This window comes from Quercus lobata, unplaced genomic scaffold (genome assembly GCF_001633185.2).
Source record: "Quercus lobata isolate SW786 unplaced genomic scaffold, ValleyOak3.0 Primary Assembly Scq3eQI_140, whole genome shotgun sequence".
NCBI classification, from domain to species: domain Eukaryota; kingdom Viridiplantae; phylum Streptophyta; class Magnoliopsida; order Fagales; family Fagaceae; genus Quercus; species Quercus lobata.
Genome location: NW_022154790.1, coordinates 43,519 through 66,453, shown reverse-complemented (window position 1 = coordinate 66,453; position 22,935 = coordinate 43,519). Strand labels below are relative to the sequence as shown.

The 22,935-nt window shown below is 35.9% G+C and overlaps 2 protein-coding genes and 1 pseudogene across 2 annotated transcripts; all 3 read right to left on the bottom strand.

The window, feature by feature from the left end:
- Positions 1–63: 63 nt before the first annotated feature.
- LOC115973384 lies at positions 64–1,902 on the bottom strand (the record flags this gene model as incomplete). Its single annotated transcript, XM_031093645.1, has 1 exon — positions 64–1,902. A coding segment is annotated over exon 1 (1,839 nt), but the record flags the coding sequence as incomplete, so codon positions are not given.
- A 4,822-nt stretch (positions 1,903–6,724) lies between these two features.
- Positions 6,725–9,583, bottom strand: LOC115973380. Its single transcript, XM_031093642.1, has 4 exons — positions 9,179–9,583; positions 7,354–8,038; positions 7,169–7,253; positions 6,725–7,087 (listed from the first exon to the last, which is right to left on the bottom strand). Exons 1-3 carry the CDS (start codon positions 9,581–9,583, stop codon positions 7,204–7,206), a joined length of 1,140 nt encoding a protein of 379 aa, XP_030949502.1. The 3' UTR covers positions 6,725–7,087; positions 7,169–7,203.
- A 2,412-nt stretch (positions 9,584–11,995) lies between these two features.
- Positions 11,996–12,106, bottom strand: LOC115973385 (annotated as a pseudogene).
- Between the last annotated feature and the right edge of the window lie 10,829 nt (positions 12,107–22,935).

Below are 22,935 nucleotides of genomic sequence, written 5' to 3'. Positions count from 1 at the left end.
GGTTGTCATTGCCCCATATCGGTGCCCATGGTCATGTACAAGTGTCCACTTTTCTTGATTTACCTCCTTAAGATAGTCGTACGCAGCCGGGTTGACATTCTTGATGCAATCCATGGTGTTCTCAAACTTCCTAACTTGATTCGCAGTTGCTGCGTTCCATACCAAGTTCTTCAACGGCACACTATTGAAGTTAGTGTTAACATTGCTTACTAAATGGCGGAGGCAATACCGGTGATGTGTTAAGGGCGGTTGCAAGTAGCCCCTAGTGGTGTCATCGAAGCATGATTGTATCCCACGATGCCTGTCGGATATTATACACAAATTGGTGCGGTCTGTAACATAGGTCAACAGGCATGCCAAGAACCATCCCCATGTCTCCGTGCTCTCGCTTTCGACAACGGCAAATGCGAGTGGATAAACCTCGTTGTTACCATCTATTGCCATTGCTATCAACAGCTTTCCTTTGTACTTGCCATAGAGGTGCGTTGCATCTATGCTTATCACTGGCTTGCAATGCCTGAACCCTCTAATACACGGACCGAAAGCCCAAAACGCGGAGTTGAATATACAAGTCCCCGGGACATGGGGGTCACACTTTAATGTGGTCACAGTATCCGGATTTGCATCAGACAATGCAGCTAGAAATCGTGGCAATTCTGCGTACGACTTGTCAAAATCCCCGTAAATACGTGCAACTGCCTTCTGTTTGGCTTCCCAAACCTTGTACATAGTTACATCATGCCCATGCCTTGCATGCAACATACTACGCAAGTCCCTTACCTTTCGGGTTAGGTCTTCCCGTACATACTTCTCAAGTGCAATGGAGATGAACTTTGAATCCATCATCCGCCCATCAGTTGGTAGCTGGAGGGATGAGCAACTATGGGGACCCTTACATGTACTGATAACCCACATCCCGTGCTTCTTGCTGCAATTGGCCCGAATTGACCACAGACATGCCTCATTCTTACACCGCACTACCAGCCTATTGGTGTCAGACTTGATGACCTTGTATTGCTTATTATGCTCCACAGAGTAGAGGGTCAACACATATTGAACAGAGGCTTTATTCTTAAATAGCATCCCCCTTGCTGGGTGGTCACCTTTATGCCAACTTGTAAGATGTCCTGTACCCAATGCAGGTGATGGGTCATTAATATTGTCCCATGTGTTTGATGTGAACCATTCTGGGATAGGAACTATTGTAAGGCAATCCTCCTCGTTATTTTCGATCAGTGGTACATCTAAGACCTCCGCGTCGTCCACTGGTCCATCAGTATTAATGAACTCTTCATACACATCTCGGCTGGCATCAATATCAATTTCCCCGTCTATATCAGCTTGGACATGCTCATATGTGTGAGTAGACCCTCCCACATCATGTGTATTGGTGGCGCCCACCACTTTGGTGTTGTCCAAATGATCAACCGCACTACATGGTTGATTATTGTAGGAGAAAGGCGTGGCATAGGCAAAGGGAGGATGCACGTCAACCGACAATGAGTGTGGCTCTTCCACCCCACTGGCATGCTGTGAACTTGCACTACCATGGAACCCAACAGCCTCAACAGTTACATACAAGTCGGACGCTATGAACTGGGGGTTCCGCTTAATCACTGCCCACATCATGTCCACGTCAGCATCGCAACCCAACGGATTTGAGTTGTAGACAACCTGAGTACTCACAAGTATCTGGGGGGCACGGTACACAATGGATATCTTATGTGACTCCTTGTCCAACCGTAGAGCTTCCATTATCTTCCGGTGCATTTTTCTCAAGTGTGTTCCCCATTTCAACTCAATGAACTTCTGCTTCACTGACTCGCCTTTATAGGACAGCCCATGCAAGTCATGGAAATACTGTTCCCCATCATAGTAAACGTAGAAGCAGTGACGACCCATGCCAGACTTGGATAAGGACAATTAATTGTGGTTATCATGCAAAAGATAGGGGGTTATGTTAATGCAACAGTAATTAATCTTTTACAGATGCACTATGATGCTATCCTAATTATAGGTGTACACACTTGATTTGTTTGGACACAAACATTGGCCTTTTAGGGGAGACGTGCCACAACAAAGAATCAGGGTGTTTGTAATATCGCTTGGTAAGGATGCAATATGGAGTAGGAAAATGCAAACATGGTCAGCAAAACTTGTTCACCTCGCAGGCTTTCTTTTTCAGAACCCACACAGTAAAGCCTTTCAGAACTGAAAGAACCATACAATTTAAACCTCAGTATACATTACACATCATTGTTAATATGTATGAATGAATGCATATGTCATCATATGAATTCACCGTACAATGTTTGTTTATATATATGTTTATTTAGAATGATTATATACATATTTCCCAAAAGAATTCTCAAAAATAATTATTATATACATTACTATATAAAACTCGACATATTTAGGAACAATATGTATACAATGTCACTATCACACACACACACACACATAAGATTATTCTCACATAAGTCATAAGAGCACACAATAATTAATCGTTTCTTGGACAATTTTTTCCAGGATTTTCAATGTATTAACAGTTTTTGCAATTCCTAACAAAATGTTTCAAAAAATTGGTGCCCTAAGCACATACATTATATGTAAACATACCTATACATGTGTGTGTGTATATATATATATATATACATGTGATCATATATGGGTAGGTAGCTTTGTTTATATTTACATATATTTGCATATACATACATACATACATGTATATATATATATATATATATGTGTGTGTGTGTGTGTGTGTGTGTGTGTGTGTATATAGACATATATTTGGAAATGCCACATATACATCTTATGATATGGGTAAGTACGTTTGTCTATATATACATATATCTATACATACATACATTTATGTATATATATACACACACATAATGTCAGAATAACACTGTTGTAGAAAGCAATCCAAATTATAAGTAGTTATGTAAGTCAATCCATTTATAAGTAGTTATGTAAGTGAATATATACCTGTCAGGGAAAATATGCCAGAACAAAGAAGAAGGGGACCACAACAACAGCACGCCTGGTGAGGATGCAATAATGACAAGGAAAATGGCAGAAGAGTTAGCAAACTTTGTTCACCTCATAGGCTTTCTTTTTCAGAGACCAGACAATGAAGGTGTACAAGGAATAGATAGAGCCAAACACGTGCATGGATTCTGAAGTTTGGGGAGGGGGACAACATGACTCGATATTAAGGAAATCGAGTTTATATAAAACTCGATACCACATAAATCGAGTTACTGTTGACAAGACATATTGAAATGACGGAGTTTCAGAAACTCGGTTAATAAGAAGTCGAGTTACATGTAACTCCGCATGCTATAACTCGATTTCTATAGAATCGAGTTTTAGCCCCATTTCCTCTACAAAAGCCCACTTCACACGTTAGAAGGTGCAACCACATTCTAGTGCAAAGAATTCCCACCATTGCATTTTTGTAGAGCAGGATGGGACGAACCTATGTTGTGTTTAACGGTCGTGTTCCAGGCATATACGACAGTTGGCTAGATGCGAGTAGACAAGTTCATAAATTCCCAAACGCCAATCACAAATCATATAAAGATCGAAGGGAAGCCGAAGCTGCATACATGGAGTATTTGCATGGTAATGGTATGGGCGTGCATGGTGGTGCGTCTACATCGTCGGAAACTCCAAACATATCAACCTCAACTCCACATAGCACTTCTCAAAGCGAAGGAACCAACTATGGCAATGGAGACATTAGGCACACTTTGTTAAGGTATCAGTTGGAAGTTGCCATTGAGGAGCGTGACCACGCAAGGAGGATCGCAACGTTGAGTGCAAACATGTTGAATGAAGTGGTGGCTCATGTTGTGGGGGATGATGAAGTTGATGCACCCACGAGACAACGTACGGATGCATGAATGCAAAAGTACGACTTCTTGTTGTGGTATTTAGTAAGATATGTGTATACTTCCAAGTACCATCTGTTGTCATGTGTGCTTTAAGTAGAAGTGTCATCGTTTTCCAATTGTTTCACTGGCAGATATGTATATATAGAAAAATAACCTTATTATTTTTGTTTTTGGACTACTTTGGTCTTATTCGGTCCATTATATCTACTTTGGTCTTATTCGGTCCACTGTGGTTTCTAGGAAAATCGGTGTACTACATTCTATTTACTCTATTTGATCCTATTCAGTCAACTTTGGTCGTACCCCGTCTATTTGATTCACTGCAGTCCATTATTGTGTAGTTACAAAATACTAGATCAGCCTATACACAATGAGCCACGATTAACGAATGTACATGACGTAAAAAACAACAATAAATTGCATAACCTCTACATGAACGATTTGGAAATCCTCCTCGTTGGAGGATTCACTGCAATCCATACCAATCAAAGAAAATTCAAAGTTTAAAAAAGATAGGATTGGAATTATTCATACATGATAAATCGTCCAACATTAGAAAATTATCTAAATTCTTCAAGTCAATTCTGAAAATTTTAATAGCCACAATATAGGAAGTCCAGAACAAAATGACCATGAATAAAAATTGACACCAACCAACTAAAAAAACAAATAACACAGCTATATAAAGGTTCTTGAATCCCAAACACAGTAAATAAAACCCTAAAATTATGATGTACCTTGTAATATTATTCTGAATTAGAAAAAAAAATGAGCACTTAAAATTTCAAAGTTACGTAAAAAGTGAACATTACATGGAATACTACAGGTTTCAATAGATACATTACTATATATTCCCTCTAGCTAACTCCACTGGACGAAATAGAGCACCTATGAGAGTGGTCTTGCCACTGCCAATTCTGCCAACAATACGTATTTTGTGCCCTTCCTCAAATGTGCAACTGATCCCCCTCAGAACAAGTGCATCAGCCTATATTTGATCTGTTTTATCAATGATATATAAAGCCATATTATAAAGCCAAGTTTGAAGCAAATAACACAACTCTCAATCATGTGAAGATAAATACAAAACCAGTCAGATTGGTAATGAATGCCAAAGCATTAGTCCGCTTATTTAGAATGATTATATACATATTTCCCAAAAGAATTCTCAAAAATAATTATTATATACATTACTATATAAAACTCGACATATTTAGGAACAATATGTATACAATGTCACTATCACAATGTCCGGAAGAGCAACTTCAAATCAAGAATCAATCTCACTTCCGTCAAAAGTGCAAGCACTCCTTTCCCATCAAATACTCCACAGGAGACAAAGAGGGATCATCATGTCTAAATTTTTTAGCAATCAAACCATGTAAAGCACTAAACATATGAGGATTACCCATGTCAACAGTTTGGTCAATTAATGCCAACTTATAGATCAGAAGTCTTATTAAATGCTTCTTCCACTTCTAACTTACAGGAAGCTCAAAGAAAATATGTTTGATGATCACCAAACAGACATGTAAGAAGAAAATTTTACAGCATCGTTAGTTTGCAAAATCTACAATTATTTTCATTCCCACATGATTTCAACACATTGCAGATAAGGATATATATATATATATATATATATAAAGCACAATGAAGGCAAATAAATGGAAAAAATACCTGTATGCCCAACAAAAGTATGTGTACATTTGCTTCCTCTCCAAAGTTTTAAAGTTGTATCACTTGAACCTAAAATCGTGGTAGCATAAAAATGAACCCCATAAGTTCATAGTGAAAGACATAGTTGGATCTATGCATTCCAATCTGATGTAACCAGTTCCAACTACCAACAAAATCTAAAACAATATCTAGCAGAACAGTAATACTCTAATCATATTATACCTGTAACAAGCTCGCCTGAAGGCAGCTTTATGAGTGCTTGGATTGCTGCCTTATGAGCCTCCCAGGATTCTGAAGGTTGGCCACTTCTCCAACGTCATAATGTGCTGTGGTGAAGGAGACATTAGATACTAACCGAAAATTATTGAGAAAAATGCATATACCTTTGTAAGCATAGATAATAATTCAAACCCAAAAAACGGCAATACACAAACAATAAAAGTAACATTCAAACAGTATGCAAATTTTTCATTAACGCCTCCATCATTTCATTAAAGCAAATGATGGACAAGATTTGATTCATTGGCCAATGACACACACAACATATATATATATATATATATACTGAAAATCATAAAATAAGAAGGCTAATCGATGAAAAAATCAATAATCAATTAAATGTTTCTCATTGGGTTCCCAATTTGCTACCAAAATGAAAAGGTAATATATACAATGATAAATAACAATTACAAACCCCAAGAAGCGAAAGGAACAAAACATGCACACATAACTAAGATTTTTGCCGTTTTCAGCTTTGGGTAAGTTATATTGTGAGCTGCTCTAGAACTCAGAAAAAAAAAATATAAATTCTATTTTTATTTGTTCCTACTAACGAACTTGTAATCAAATGTACACAGATCTAATCATTCTAGAGAGGAGGGAATTTAAAGGAGATTAAAAATAAGAAAATGGGAAGGAGGATGTACCAATCTAGGAATTGTAGGGAAGGAGAATCAGAAAATTAGGAGAGAGACACATACCTAGCCAAGCATTGTAGAGACTCGGATAAATGATTTGCTACAAAGGAGTTGGTTCTACCATTGATCCGCATAAACTTCGTCATCGAACTCTTTTACAGAAAGTATCAAATTACTTCTTCTTGCTTATCAACAATACCACACATTTGTTTCTCACAAAAATAACAAAAATAAAAAAACAAATTACTCTCTTACAACCCACTTTACTGTAGCTAACAACATACAAAAACACAAGAAAGTTTGGCTTCAAATGAATACCAATCCAGACATTTGTCAAATTGCAATCAAAACTCCAAGTGCAGAAAAACTTCCTAATACATCAATAAATACAATATGCCTTATGGGTTTTCTCCAAAATATCAATTTCTTGACAACAAACACATTGACAGCCAGTATTCTCCCCAAGCAATGATCCAGAAATAGATGCACAGCCACCAAGATTCTCCCCAATTAGTAGAACATTTTGCATGCTTATTCCAGTCACCTATACACATGAAGAATAAGCACACAAGGACAATCCAGCTCAATGGCCTTTTCGTGTCCACCATTGCAGTTAGGTCTAAAAAAAAAATACGACTTTCGAAGAAAAGTGAAACGTAACTATGCAGTCACCTATAGGCAGGAAGTATAAGCATACACTAAGGCATTTAATGATCTTTTCGTTTCCGCCCATATGCCCTGACAGGTCTAATCTTACCTGTTTCATCAGACACAACAGCATAATTAAATTAACATAATCAATCAAATGCACAGTACAAGTAGCTCAAGAAGATGGGAAGTGTAGACGAAGTACATACCATCACCGGTCCCGCAATCGGGAGCATGCGCACGCGGGCGTCGCGATCTCCGCAAAGCCTCCACCGGCTCAATGTCCTCAGCCGGTATCTGCTCAATCTGTACAGCCTCTCCGTGGGGGGTTTGAGATGGAGCTGACATGGTGGGGTCCACATGCACTAGAGGTGGGGTGGGCATGCCTGGTGTGGGGACAAATATGCATCCACCATCATGGGCAGATCCACTGAAAACTGGGGGCGACATACGAGGAGGGCCCTCAAAGTCCGTGCTAGCACCATGGGATGTAGTGTGGGCTGGAACAGTGCCCTGATGATCGACGGTATGGGATGGCCCAGCACCATCACCAGGCGTACATCGCGGTGTCCTGCCGTCGTCATCAGACAGTACCCAATCAGTGCCAAGCCATGCCTCTTCTACACCCTCCTCATTCCCTTCCTCGTAGATGGGAGCCGACTCGGTCGTACGGCTGCGACCAGCTTGACCACCTCCACGATGTCCACCCCCACGAGACCCACCACGTTGCCCGCCACGAACTGCGGCCTGTGTATCAATGTCAACTGCTTCTGCAAGCGCATTCGCCAATTTAAGTCGGCCTAGCTCCTCCACAAGCTCTAGTGTAAATGTAAGGTCAGTGTGCATGTCAGAACCTTCATCGCACCTCTGTATAGACCTAATCATCGTCCGAACCTACAAAACAAGGGCGTCATAAAAGCAAGAACGCAAGTATGATGCAAAACTTGGATAAATCTGTTCCAAAATCAAAAGAAAAAGTAGCAAACATAGCTAATGAAATCCTTATATTACTTATAATTATGAAGCATCTTTAAAAAGACAGTGTATAAAAGTAGGGGTTGGCCCCCCCTGTGCAAAAATTTATAGTTCCAACCCAACACTCAGGAATTTTCAGTTTCCTGTTATGTTTATCGCTATGCAATCTAAACATTGAGATAATACTTCTAAAAAACACGTATAGTTGGTTGTACATAAGTTCAATCTTAGCATAAGTGAAAATATCATAATTTCACTTCTGTATCTAGGCTTCACCAGATTTACAACTCCATTAATATCACATTGCAACCAGGACACATATTTAGAAGTTATTATTTCCTAACGTACACGCCCAAATCAAATGAATTGAAAATATCAAACGCAAGCTTCGAGTTTCAATCAAGGGAAGTACGAAAATCATGCACACATATATCATACTTGAATCTAGTATAAATGCACATCTCCTTGCTGCATACTTGCAAGATTTTAAATGACCTTTCTGTTGGGAATTGCATTCTACCAACAGTTTAGTAAGGGACTTCCCAATCCTAGAGGTCATATCTATCAAGGAATATGTAATACATTAATCAGTCCTGGAGGAAAGGCTATCTAAACTATCATGAAATGTGAATTTATCACTACTACACAGAGTTGCACCGTCCATTTTAAAGTACAAGCCAACCAAAAACAAAAAGAAATAAACAAAAAATAAAATAAAATACAATAAAACCCAACCCAACCCACCCTTTGTAAAAGTTGAATGTAATTATATGAACAAAGGTGTGGTCATCATTCGTCATTGCCCATTAACCATTCCTCGTGCAAACAAATTGGATCAAGACAAATTCAGTTTGTTATGAACTTAAATCATGCAGTATTTTGACTTTAAAACATAATGACATGTCATGCAGTATTTTTTGACTTTAAAACAAAATGACAGAGAAACTTATAGAGATGTAACAACGATAATTATTGTGGACTTTTGCATGCATGATGAAGCTGCTGAGGATATTTAATCCAACAATGGTTTCATCCATAAAATAGGAATTGTTGCCTCACCATGAGTTCCCAATATGCGGAATCTGGTGTTATGTACCGCCTTGTGTGGCGATTGTACCACATCATGTACTCAACGAGATACGTATCATCATCGTCTAGGAGATCGGACCCACGAACTACATTCACTCGGTTGGCCCATTGCCGAATAAAGGGATCATGTTCTACCTCCCAGTTCTTCTCCCATTTACCCTGAAGGGATATCTTGTGAAGGGTAGTTGACGTATCCACGACACTTGGAACTGGTTGCTTCATCCCAAACTGACGGAGGACTCGCTCAGGATGATGCCACTCCACTATCCAAAAGAATATCAACGGCACCTCGGCCCTCCAAATATGCTGCCCAGCAGTGCAATACGCAGGTAGGGAGCCTAGCGTATGCGTGTACGGCTCCCATACAATCTGCATAAGTAGATTATGTTTGTGATAGTGAGACATCATACTAATTTAACATTATGTTTGTGATATGTAATATGCAAAGCATGGAATTTCTTGCTTCTAGTCGTACACAAAATCTTCAGGGATTATTGGGCAGAAAGTAAAAGAACAACAAAATTGACCTGCAAAAAATATTAAAAGATCTAGGTTGTTCTAGTCTATTTCCATTTTCAGCCCCATGTTCATATGCTGGACAGGGTTCAAAGCTAACTGACACCATCAAATACTAGGGTTTTCAATCTGAACCAAACTTAAGAGGAGGGTACTAGAGCATCCTTATGGCTGTAAGATGAATCCAAGTTGATGATTTCACAAAATCTTTTTATCGTAATAGAAATATTGTGCTACATTAATTGCATTAGTCATTAACAATGTTTCAATGAATGAGAACAAAATGACTAATATAAGGTCTACTGCAGACATTGCATTTCAAGTAGCACTTTATATTGCAAGATATGGAAGCTATGTAAATTATTACATGGTATGATCCTCATCAAATACTGTTATTATATTTCTATGTAAATATATATTTCTTATAAATTTTTGTGTTGGAAATTACGTAAGCCTTTTCAAACTAATCATGTCAATGTCTAAAATTACATTCCTCTTGAAGAATATGGTGAGCAGCATATTTTGCACGCTTCTAAAATTATATGAATAAAGTACTCGTTAATAATCCATAGCTTTTAATAATTTTAGGACTATTAAGGCAGCTAAAGTGGGGACAACTTAAGGAGTTGCATGCTGCAATTAAATTGTGCTCTCCAACTTTGGTGCAAGGAGCACGAACTAACTTTTCATTTACGTCAACAACAAGAGGTAATGTGTCAAGCGTCTTTATGTTTTCTCATATATCACTGATTAACAATTATTTGTTTCTTTAAACTTAGGCCATTGTTTTCCAAGAAGACAATCGAGGCTGTGCATATTCAAAATATACCACTTGAATACGTAAATCGAAGTCAAACAGTATTCTACTAGACTGTAAAAATATAACCTTCAATTCAGCAAAGGTAATTTATAACTTACAATGTATCAATGTTTTTTGCATCACAATAACAATGTTTGTAATCCTGGATACCCCTATGTTAGAAGAAGAAATACTAAATTGTCTACTTATTAGGCAAAGCAATAACTATGGTTTTAAGCTCATAACATTTTATTAATTAATTACAAGTGATTTCACAAGCTTAATTACAAACCGTACAAGCTTAAATTTTATTTGTTTAATCAAATTTGTAGCATATATTGAGACTATATGCAAAAACAACCGACTAAAGTAGAGCGTGATAGTAATCTGGTGCAATTGTACATATGAAACTTCTAGCGAAGAGAGTTCGATCGTACCTATGAAACTTATATCTATGCCCAAATGGAGCTCACACACTAAAACCACCTGCAGCACCAGTGGCACCTTGTAGTCAATGTAAAGAGCTTAGATTCACATTGACTACCTATGAAAACACCATCAACTAGAACATCCCAAACGGGGTAGTGAAATGCATAAACTCCAAACATTAGTAAGTTTTTGAAGGCAAAGCAACAATTAAGACTATCTTCGGTGCTCACTCTGGCATCCTAAACAACCCCAAATCTCACAAAGGGTTTAACCTATACCCTGGACTCTCGAGTTCCTAGTGGGGGGGCACTAACGGCTTTGTATTTTGGAAATTTCACAGTGTGGACCCAAGCAATGACAACCATCCAGCATTGGACAAGGACAAGCTATGGCAATGGCGTAGCCTATGGTCACTCTATGACATTCAAGGCAGAGTAACTCCATCCTTTAGTTTGCTTAATTTCAAATTTCAATGAAAGCCAGAGAAGTGATCATGTGTTTTACGGGCCAATGATCAATAATGTCATCATTCCCTCTGTTTCTGTACTTAGGCCAAAAATGCAAATTGGGGTTATATTTTTGCTCTCATGTCATGATTACACAATAATTAGATAAAATTTTCGTAGTTTGACATTTGCAGCTTTCCCAACGTTCTAAATTTAAAGAATTTTATCATTTTATGAGATTTAACAGCCAACTATATTACAACAGTGAAGAGAAGCTCTAACTCAGCAAATTTAATTCAACGAAAATCTGGAATATAATTGTGGTGATATCTAAGTCAACCACCAAAACTATAGCGAATCCAGAAGGTGTGAAATATTAATAAGCTTCAACAGTTCTAAAAAAAATTTCTATTTTAAAGCTTTAATATATTGAAGTATAACAACTATCAAAGATTCAAACTCTCTCTAAAAGAATTATGAGCACAAGTCTGGGCTAACCTGTTGAGCAAGACTCCAAAACGCATGTAAAGAGGCAGAAAGTGCAAAAACAACGAAGAAGACAGTGAAGCAGAATTCACGCAAGGATTAGGGAAAGAAAAAAATTTGGACCATTTCTCGATTTATGCGTGTCATCCTTGCCCAGGGGCCATGCGTTTTGAAAATATCATTTGTATTCTAATATGCCTTGATTCCCTTGTTCTGAAAAGACCCATATTTGTCAAGTTTATAGTAGGAAATTTGTTGTTTAGAATTTAATTGATATCTTCTGCGTTTACAATCATTCGCCTTATATAAAGTCTTAAGAAATATTGTTTTGAAATTTTTTAGTTCATTTTCATAGCAGGCTAAAAGTTCTATTTTCTCATGTTAAATAGGTTGAAACGGTGTATAATGACATAATCAGAAAATGAACACAAACTTTTGATTCAGTTAGTAGCTGGAAAGAATTTAAAGATGTCATCGTCAGTTTCGAAGATACATCATTAAAATCAAATGAATTACTTGAGCACACAAATACAACCAAAGACAAATCTAATTATCTTTGGTATACTATTAGGTAAATTCATTTCTCATTGAATTATAACCAATTACATAATCCAATATGTGCGTCTTCTCTTCATTGCATCAGCTTAATGACATTTGTAACAATTGGTGGAGTTTTTGTTTTTTGGTTGCAACACAAGTTTGAACTCACTGTCTTGCACTAAACCAAGACTTCATGCTCAATCTTTTGCGCATGTTGCACATGCTTCAAACATCTTGGAAAAGGGACAATTTATTCTGTGTTTTTTTTTTTTTTTTTCGGTGTAAATCACAAACGTTTCCGTACATAATGAAGAATATAGCCAAATTCTACTTTATATATATATGACTAAATTTATATATAACCCATTGATTTAACCCAACTTAACCTGAGTCATGTGAGTTGGGTTGCATTGGAAAAAACCCTTCAATCCAACCCAATTTGGAAAAAACCCTTTGATTTAACATTCAAGAATTTTTTACTTTTGTTTTACTTTATGTAAGGACGAGCAAGTATTCATGCAGGTGCTACAAATGGAAGTTCTAATGTGAAGTACTTCACGATGGACATTCCAATTGAGTTAAATGATGGGATGGAAATCCAAGTATCAAACAAAATGATTGGATGGTATTATGAAATCAACTCATTCCTACAACAATCCAAGAATTCAAAATAAAATAAAAATTGAGGGAAACGAAAATAAAAGCATGTGCGGTGCATTTGAGGGAAACGTGCTCGGCCCGTAGTCATAAGAATTGAGGGAAACGTGGTCATAAGAATTCAAACTAAATTAACCGAATACCTGCTTGGCCCGTACTGTAGCCAGTGACGCTCGGTACGCAGCAAGGACGTGTGTGGCATGCTCTGCGGTGCATTTTGGCCCGCTCCACCTACCAAACATGAGGTGTCGACAAATGCTCATTACTGAACCTTACATTTAACAAACTTTGCTTTTATATTTCTCATCCATATACTAAGCATTGATAAGTTTCTTTCGTTTGTTAGTTTGGCATATTTTTAATTATATGAAAGAGACAAATAACGAGAACTCAATGAACGTACCTAATGGCAAGGGGCCCTGAGTGCACTGGCGGTAGAGGCGGCCTCACAACAGGGCATAATTGTGTGAACCTTGAATAGGCCCATAGCTGCACCAACAACAGTGCTCCTCCAATCTGCATCGCATCCTTCTTCGATGCACCACAAAGTTGCCTATACAGCCAGGCCAATGCTGCACTACCCCAGCTATACCGTCTTGCATTGCTGACTGGGTTGAGCAACTGCAGAGGCAGCAGTGAGACCCGGTCCGCAGACCTGTCCATGAACAAGAGGGCCCCCATCCGTACAAGTAGGTGGTAGCGGGCATGTTGCTGCACGACTTCGTCAGCAGCGTCCACAACTAAGGGATCAGCAAACTGTGCATCAAGCCAGGTGTATCTTATCCTCGCCCCAGCAAGGGTAGACTTGTTTGAGTTTGGTATCGGGGGTGGAGGTTTATGGCCCAACAACTATTCGCACAGCTCACTCCAAATGTAGTCTGTCTTCCCAGTGACAGGCAACCCATCCACTGGAAGCCCCAGCATCACCTCCATATCTTGCAAGGTGATACCCATTTCTCCATGGGGTAAGTGGAACGTGTGCGTCTCCGGACGCCACCGCTCAACCAACGCCGTGATCAAGGCGTGGTCGACCTCCATATCAGGAACCTTGAATAAACCAGTCAACCCTGCTGCATCTATGTGTTGCATGATACGTGGATCTAACCCACCCTGTGGCAATACACATTTACGGCATCGAACCTTTATCATGCCAGGCACCTCCTGCACACGGACGAGTATTGTGTTAGGAGATTAAACACGAGGTAATTATAAAACAAACATGTATTAATAATACTACTACATACCTCGTCAGCGGCGCAACTCCAAAGCGGACTTGACCGATGATTCGGCTACTGGGCCAACTGGGTATCCACATCGGGTCCAGGCCGCACTCTATCTAGTGCCTGCATATCTGACATGGCAGCAAATACATTGTTAGCAATTTTCTAACAAGTAAACCACATTTAATATAAAATAAAAGCATAGATTCAGTAAGACATTATATTTTGAGCACAAGAGCACAAGATTTTCAACATCACTTCTTAAATAAATAAGAACTTGCCATAAAAAAAATTATTTCAGAACTATTTAAATCACTTCTTAAAGCTTAGGATAATTATTAATTAACTATTTATGAAAATATAAGTTATAACACCACTCGATTTGCCAAAACCCCTCATCAAAACCCCAAGCACATTTAAACTCATTAATGAGAAAATCATCATTGCAACAAAATTCTCATCTTCATTAGTAAATTTACTACTTCCTTAATTTTCAACAAAATAATCAAAATCCCACACAAAACGCAACCTAACATTAACCAACATCAGAAAATATTTCAGAGGGAGAGGATCGTACCTGTAATCAGCGGTGGCGGGAACCAACGACGACTGATGGAGACTCGAGGAAGAGTGGGGAAGCCTGATCGCAGAGCGAGAGAGACAGAGTGTGGAGAGAGAGTGATGGCAGAGAGCGAGGGAAAGAGAGTGTACAGGGAGAGCGAGTGACTGAATAGCGTTGTGAGACGTTAGGGTCCTATTGATTCAAACCGCTGAGAAGAACTCGATTTCTAGTTTCTCGAGTTATTACCGTCTACACAAACATTTTTTTATTGGGAAAAATTCGAAGTGTCAGACTAACTCGACTATACAAATATCGAGTTATTCATTAAAACTCGATTTCTCTATTGTCGAGTTACAAAACAGGGACACTTCCCTATTTAGTTTCAGAAAGAGGGCAAACGTATGTTTAATTTCCCAAAAAAGGGTAATTGCCCATTTTGGCCATGAAAGCGATACTGATTTTTTAAGCATGAGCTGTACGACTAAGTCCAAGTCAAGAAGCCAATGTCCAAGTCTAAAGAGTCAAGACAAAAATTAAAATCAGAATACGCAGTAGTGAAGGAGCAGGACTATGGCTCCATTTTGAAAGCATCACCTTGGAATTATTTCTCATGTCACTGAGGGGACCAATAAAAAATATCTAAATTAAGATATAGACACTGAGGGGAATTTGCATTTCTCTTATAAATCACACATACGTTATCCACAAAAACCAAACATTCCAAATCCTTGAGTTTCAATTGGGTTTCATTATTTTCATTTCTCATAAGCAGCCAAAAAAGACCAACCAAACCACTTGAACTATTATTGGCCTTTCATTTTATATCTTTGATTCTTTGCAAGAGAAACGTGAAAGGGCAATTATTATGGAGTGAGGTTTAAATTCTATCATAATTTAAAAAATATATATATATACAAAATTAAACTTTCATTTCTTTATCTTCTAATTATTGGCCTATGACGGATTTGGCCTTATTCATTGCAGAAATTTAGAAAAATCATTCGAATTAGTTGAATGAAAAAAATTTACATTAAGGAATAAAACAAATTCTCCAAATTATATCATGTTATTAGTATATTTTGCATCAATTTATTTAACTTTTTGTTAAAAGTATGTTAAAATATACTTGTATTAAAAGAAAAAGATTTAAAAAAAATGTACATAAAACTTGTCAAAGTTGGAAATTAATCGGTATTTGAATCTCATTTGGGCTTAATTTTTAAAGTAGCAAACAAGCAAAGGGCCTACCTTTATGAAATTCTTTTCCTCTCTTATTATTGGCCTCGATCTGTTCATCTTATGTTTTCTTTTGCAACAAAATATTTGTTCACACTCATTCACTCACCAGTATCACTACTGCAACACCAATATTCTCATTTAACGAAGTCACAAGCAACTGTAACTCCTCCTTTCCTCCACCTCACAGAATGACGGAGTTGGTCTATTCTGTTGCATCAAACGTCATTGACAAGATAGGGTTTCATGCTTACCGAGAGATTTGTCATTTTCGAAGACACGAAAAAGCCTGATCTCACCATTTCCACCAGGGTCCAACTATTTTTTTTTTTTTAACACAGTATTATTTTATCTCATTTTTATCTTTATTTTTAATATTTTTAACAAAAAATTTATAATTTTTAGTAAAATAAATAAATCCAAACAGATACTAAATACCCTTCACTTCAACATTCCCTTTTTTTTTTTTTTTTTTAAGTGGAAACCGGGTAATAAATGGTTTGGTAAAAATTTAATAACAAAGGCGGACACTCTCCACGTTTTCAAAAAGGTGTAAACCGAGCAAACCACAATTTGATTTATTTCTTTGGATTTTATTGATGTATGTTCTTATGGTTAAATCATTTTAGAAAAAATTTTATAAAAAATTAAAAAAGTTATCAAATTTTTTGATAATTTTTTCAATTTCTAATAAAAACTTTTTAAAAATAGATTTGTTAATATATGCTCTAAGAACATACATTAATTAGATTTTATTTCTTTTTATATGCTTTTTTTATGAATATATTTTTTATGAATTTTTGATGAATATTTTTATATGCTTTTTGATGAGCTAGAAAAATTGTTTTTATATATTGATTTTTATTAGTCTTTGTGAACAGCTTTTTTTTTTTTTTTTTTTTTCTCTCTCTGCTGAATAGTCTTTGTGAATAGCTTTGGTTCATCTTCTTCGAGTTCAATAATTTGAGAGAGAGAAAGAGAAAAGAAGTGGGGGACAAAACTTATCAATGTCAGGAGCAGAATGCAGATATGGGCTTGACATATTTTGGCTTTGGTGATTGTCTGTGTCATGGACCACGGGTGTTTTGTATAAAAGATTTTCAAGAAACCTCCTCTACTTACTTTTTTTTCTTTTTTTTCTTCTTCCTGACACAGTGAGACAAGAAACCTCCACTCTAGTGTAAGGAAAAGTAAGTCATAAAATATTGCGCATCATTCATTGCTCGGTGCAAGGAAAAGTAAATTATAATATCGTGCATCGGTGAAATTATTGCGATTTTCTTTTTGGATTTACTAGCGTGTTACTTTAGGTATATATTAGTAGAATTTTATTAATACGTGTCCTTAAAATATATGATAGTATATTATTTTTAGAAAAAATTTTATTAAGAATTGAATTTCAGATAAATTTCTTTAAAAAATGGGTTTATTAGTGTATGCTTTTAGAGCATACATTAACCTGACTCATATTAATAAATAATTTTAGTAAACTTTTTATTAAAAAACGAAATGGTGATTCATTGTTTTAATAATTTTTTTAATTTTCTATAAAAAAATTTTAAAATGGATGTTTAATGTGTATTTTAAAAGTACACATTAACCAAATCTTTTCTTTTTTATGTAATTTTTTTTTTTTTGAGAATTAGTATTTTTTTAGGTATTATATAGTAAAATATATGATATACGTATCCCTAACATAACTCATAAAAAATAAACAATATCATTGATGGGCATGGTTTCTAAGTGGTTGGTGATTTTAAGTGGTTACTCCATTCCATTACTCTTCCATTAAAGCAACAGCATGGAGAATTGGAGATCATCTACTTTTTTGCTAGTCTGTCAGTGATAGATAGTGATGACAGAGAATTTGACAAAATGATAAACTCGATAAAAAGGCAACAGTTGACGTATTTGTTGAAATCTCATAAAATCGTGACAAAAGTTTTTGAAAACGTATTCTATATTCACGAGAAATAAAACAAATTCATCAAATTATACCTTGATTATAAGTGTAGTTTTGGATAAATATTGTAAATTATTTGTGATACGAGTATTATTCAAATTATAGAGTTTGGCGTTTTCAATTGTAGAAATTTAGAAATGGTCATTCAGTATGGGGCATTTCCAATTTTCCAGCCATCTGAAAAAGCTAATAATTAATAATTAGATTACTAACTTCATTAATATTGTATAGACTTAATTTGTAACGATCCCAAACTGGTATTGGATTTGTAAGTCAAAGGCTCAAACAATAAAATTTGTAGAGCATGGGTGTTCAAGAACTAGATTAACTTTTTAAAATAAAACGATTCAACCTCACGTTTATAGATAGATTAGAACCGATGTCACAATTGATTTTTCTTTGAAACAAGTAAAATTCTAAGGTTTCTCAGTCTTTTTTTCTGAGTATTTTTTTTATCTTTCTTTATGTTCCGCCCCCCCTTCTGCATGCTATTCTTTCATGTTATATACTGCCCCCTTCGTACCATCTTCACCACACACGTGTAGGTTGGGTTTAGGAGATCTCTTTCTGTCCCATCTAACACCTTTTGGAACCTCCTACTAGTAGCTATAAGACTGCTTCATCACTGTTTAGGCATCACCTCCATATTAATGCGGCCAAAGAGTTGGTTGAGAGGCAATTAATGCGGAGGCAGCTGTTGTTATAGATATTTGTTTGCCTTCTCTTTCTTACTCTTGGTCCCCTATCCCACCTTTAGTGGTGACGCAACTCCGAAGTATGTTTGTAACAAGATGACGTTTTAATCGTCCCCAAACTCATACTACCGAGAAGGATTTTGTCCTCGGACGAATATTGAACTTACCCTTCGTGATATCCACTCTACCTTTCGTTTGGTTACCCTTACAATCTGACATGGGCCTCCTCGGACAAATTTGCATTCTCGGATGGGTTACATGCCCAATTAACTTGACCTTAACAATTTTGATAACTGATCGGCCCCTACAGATATATTTAGTTCAAGGTTTATGTCTTAGTCCAATGAGATTTATGTATTGTCAATTACCAAAATAAACATAACCGAGTTGAGACCTAGTGACAAATAATGAATACACGTACACCTGCACGGCTACACCCATGCATGAATGATGACTTAAATGATATTTCAAAAAAAAAAAAAATTATCTCATTGCACTCATTATTTCGGTTATGGGCAATGTGCTAATTTTATTAGACTGAGGCATAAATTTTGAATTAAATGAATGGAAAAAATTTACATTAAGGAATACAACAAATTAACCAACTTATATCTTGTTGCAAGTGCATTTGACATCAATTTATTTATTTTTGGCTAAAATATGATAAATTATATTTGTACTTTGAAAATGTGAGCAAAAACAAGATTTTAAAAAATTGTACATAAAAATTACTCGTAATAGCTAAAAATTTGTCAAATAAGTTGTAGGCAAACAAATTAAATCCAAACTTAAAATTTGAAGAACCACAATTGATTTAATCTATGTTTGAAGTTCATTTGGGCTTCATTTTTCAAGTCAACAAGCAAAGTGTTTAACCTTTTGAAACATCCCAAAAGATTATGCAATCTAACACAATAAAATCTTCAAAATATGTAATCATGTTAATTTTTTTAGTAGGAGCTGTAGACTTTTAGCTAAACTTATCTTATATTATTTCAATGAATTATTTATATTATTTTAATAAATTTTCGGTTAAAATAGGAGATAAGATAAAGCGTTAAAAGTAGCTATTTTTTTTTTTAAAGAAATGATGCTAATGAGATGAGCCTCACTTCTAATGGAAACACCTTTGTAGATAATAGGGTGGTTTGGTTGAAAATTTGATATAACACACGCCACATTTCCCATGTTCCAAAAAAGGACAAACCGGCAAACTAAAATTTATTTTACATACGCTTTTTGACAAGCAAGAAAAGTTGTTTTTTACATGAATTTTACTAACGAGTGTCTTAAAGGTATACAATTATATATCATTTTTGGAAAAAAGTTTTATTGAGAATTGAAAAAGTTTAAACAATTTTTTTAATTCTCAATAAAAATTTTTCAAAAATGGATTTGGATTTGTTAATGTATGCCCTAAGAACATATATTAACCACTTTTTATTAGTACTTATGAACAACTTTGGTTCATCTTCTGCTTCTTCTTCGAGTTCAATAATTTGAGCGAGAGATAGAGTGAGGGGTGGGGTTCGGGAGCAAAGATTTTTAGGAGCAAAGTACGCAATTTGGCTTTGGCATTTTTTTTTTTTTTTTTTTGAGAGGAGAAGTTAGAAGTTAGAAAAAACAGGGAGAACCTAGCGTACTAACGGGTTTAATATAACTAAGAGATTTTCGTAAGGAACAGTAAATCATAAGATATTGTGCATTGGTGAAAGGAAAAGTAAATCATAATATTGTGCATAGGTGGATATTGTGATTTTCTTTTAAATACAAGTTTTTTTTTTTTGGTAAGCACTATATAGTAAAATATATGATAAACCTAACATAAATCATAAAAGTAAATAAGATCATTGATGGGTATCATGGTTTCTAAGTGGTATTGGTCATTTTAATATGACAATTGTTGGTCCGGGGTGCTTTGGGTTCACTGGGTTGTCCTTTAATTGATTTGGCCTTAATTAATTATATTGGTTACACTAGAGGATTGAAGATTGAAATTCACATAAATTGTATTAAAAATTCTTGGGAGATACTTAGTAAGGTCATGCCAAATATAACCTCTTATTGAAGTGATTAATATTGACAAAGGCATAGAAGATGTTTAGTTATGTGCAAATTATTTCCCCTCTTTAAGCTCTGCTTTTTTTTAGGGGAAAAAGATTTAATAAGTCATAAGTTAATCATAATCAACTAACTATGTTAACTCAAAATAAAATTATTAAAAAAAAAAAAAAAAAAAAAACTAACCATGAAATGGGATCTACAAAGGATTTTATTTGTGTGTTTTTTCTTGTACCTGTCATCATAATTAGATAATTGAATTTACTTTCTAAGTTTTCCTTTCTTTCTTTCTTTATTTTTCTCATTTGTACTCTTTTAAGGAATTCATCTTGCATATATTTGTGCACTATAAAAGTTCAAAGTAGAGGTGTGCAGAAAACCCACTGACCCGTCAAACCCGACCCGTCGGGTTGGGTCGGTTTTTAAGGCTTGGTGGATTGGGTTGGGTTACAAAAAAAAAAAAAAATTTATAGCGGGTCGGGTTGAGTTTGGGTCATAAAATTACAAACCCGTCAAACCCGACCCGACCCGACCCACCGATATTTAATATATATTTAAAATATATTTTATATTTAATAATTTTTTAAAAATCAATTGTAGGGCACTTGTATATATATATATTTAAATATATATTATACATTTAATAATTTAAAAAAAAAAACTAGCTATAAAGCAGCATTTCCTCAATTCCTTCTACTAATACTAATTTAATATAAATATATATATATATATATAATATTATATAATTAATAATTTTTTTTAAATAGCCAGTTCTTCCTATCCTCTATAAAAGCCAATTAGTTCACACAAATCCTAATAAATTACTATTATTGTTTAGTTGAGCATTGTTTGCCTTTAAGGAGTTACATTGATATTAATCTTTAGGTTTTTTTAGAATATTAATATTTTTTTACTCAATTTAATAATAATAATAATAATTTGTCAAACCCATGGGTTTAACCCGACCCATATGAGTTGGGTTGGGTTGAACTTATGTGATGGGTTGGGTTGGGTTGAATTTTTTTGACCCACCATGATGGGTTGGGTCAAAAAATCTCTTAAACCCGACCCATGCACACACCTAGAACTTCAAAGATCGGCTTGTATTTTTTAGACTACTAATAGTGTAGATTTAGTTGAGTTAGTTGGGTTGAAATTCTACTAACCCAAACTTGACCTATCCTAATTTTAAAATTAAAAAAATAATAAAAAATAAAAACTCAATCCATGAAAAACACTAGCATTTGAGGATGCAAAAAAAAAAAAAAAAACTATTTTGCATCTTCAAACACTACTTTATTTATTTTACCAATCCACCTATCTTAGTTTTTATTTTTATATACAACCCAATAAAATGATATAAATAACTTAATAAAATAATAAAAAGTATTATTATCTCTTTCTTTCTTCCCGCTATATTTTTCTCTTCACACACAATCACAAGATTATATGTAACTTTACCATTCATAGGTTGCAAATTATTTTAGGTATACAAACCTAGAAGGAGTGGGTTTTTGCTCTCTTAGCTTGTAAAATAACAACAGGGCCTCCAATACTGGTGCTCTTAGACTAATGGGTTGAACAGACACCCCTAGCACTTAAGGGAATTAGCTCCTCGGTCGAGCCCCTAGAACCATCTGCGCGGCTGATGCTAAAAAGCGTCGCCCCTAGTAAAAAAGCATAGCCCCTAGCGGAACTTTACGCTAGAACACCATAACCGGCTGTTAGAAATGACAAGGGAACTGTCTCGACCTATTGCCTATGCCAAGACACAAGCCCTTCTCCACAGACGGCGCCAATTGTAAGAACGCGATTCGTAACGAACCGTAACAGTGTTGGGTTCGCACGTAAAAAGGCCCAAACAATATCATTTGTAGAGCGTGGGTTTGAAAGGCTAGGCCTTAGTCACCAAGCGATGGGTTTTTCGTGATATCCATACATGGTTAAGTCATCTTCGCCGTAGGAGTCTTTCTCCTGGAGGCGGGCTGGGAGGCTCTGGTTTTTGGCTATTTTTCCTAGCCCCTTCTTGGCACACTAACTTTTACATTATATTGTCCTTTTCGGTTGATCCTAGCGCTCCACTTGTTGGTCAGGCAGGTGTTTACTTCTGCGCCCGT

What these genes read in the sequence shown, in the direction of transcription:
- LOC115973380 (XM_031093642.1), bottom strand. Translation starts at nt 9,583, where the DNA reads ATGCAGATTGTATGGGAGCCGTACACGCATACGCTAGGCTCCCTACCT. An exon ending in CCGCATATTGGGAACTCATG is followed by an intron (nt 8,039 to 9,178) that starts GTGAGGCAACAA and finishes CTTGTTTTGTAG; the next exon opens with GTTCGGACGATGATTAGGTC. An exon ending in CGATTGCGGGACCGGTGATG is followed by an intron (nt 7,254 to 7,353) that starts GTATGTACTTCG and finishes CTGATGAAACAG; the next exon opens with GTAAGATTAGACCTGTCAGG.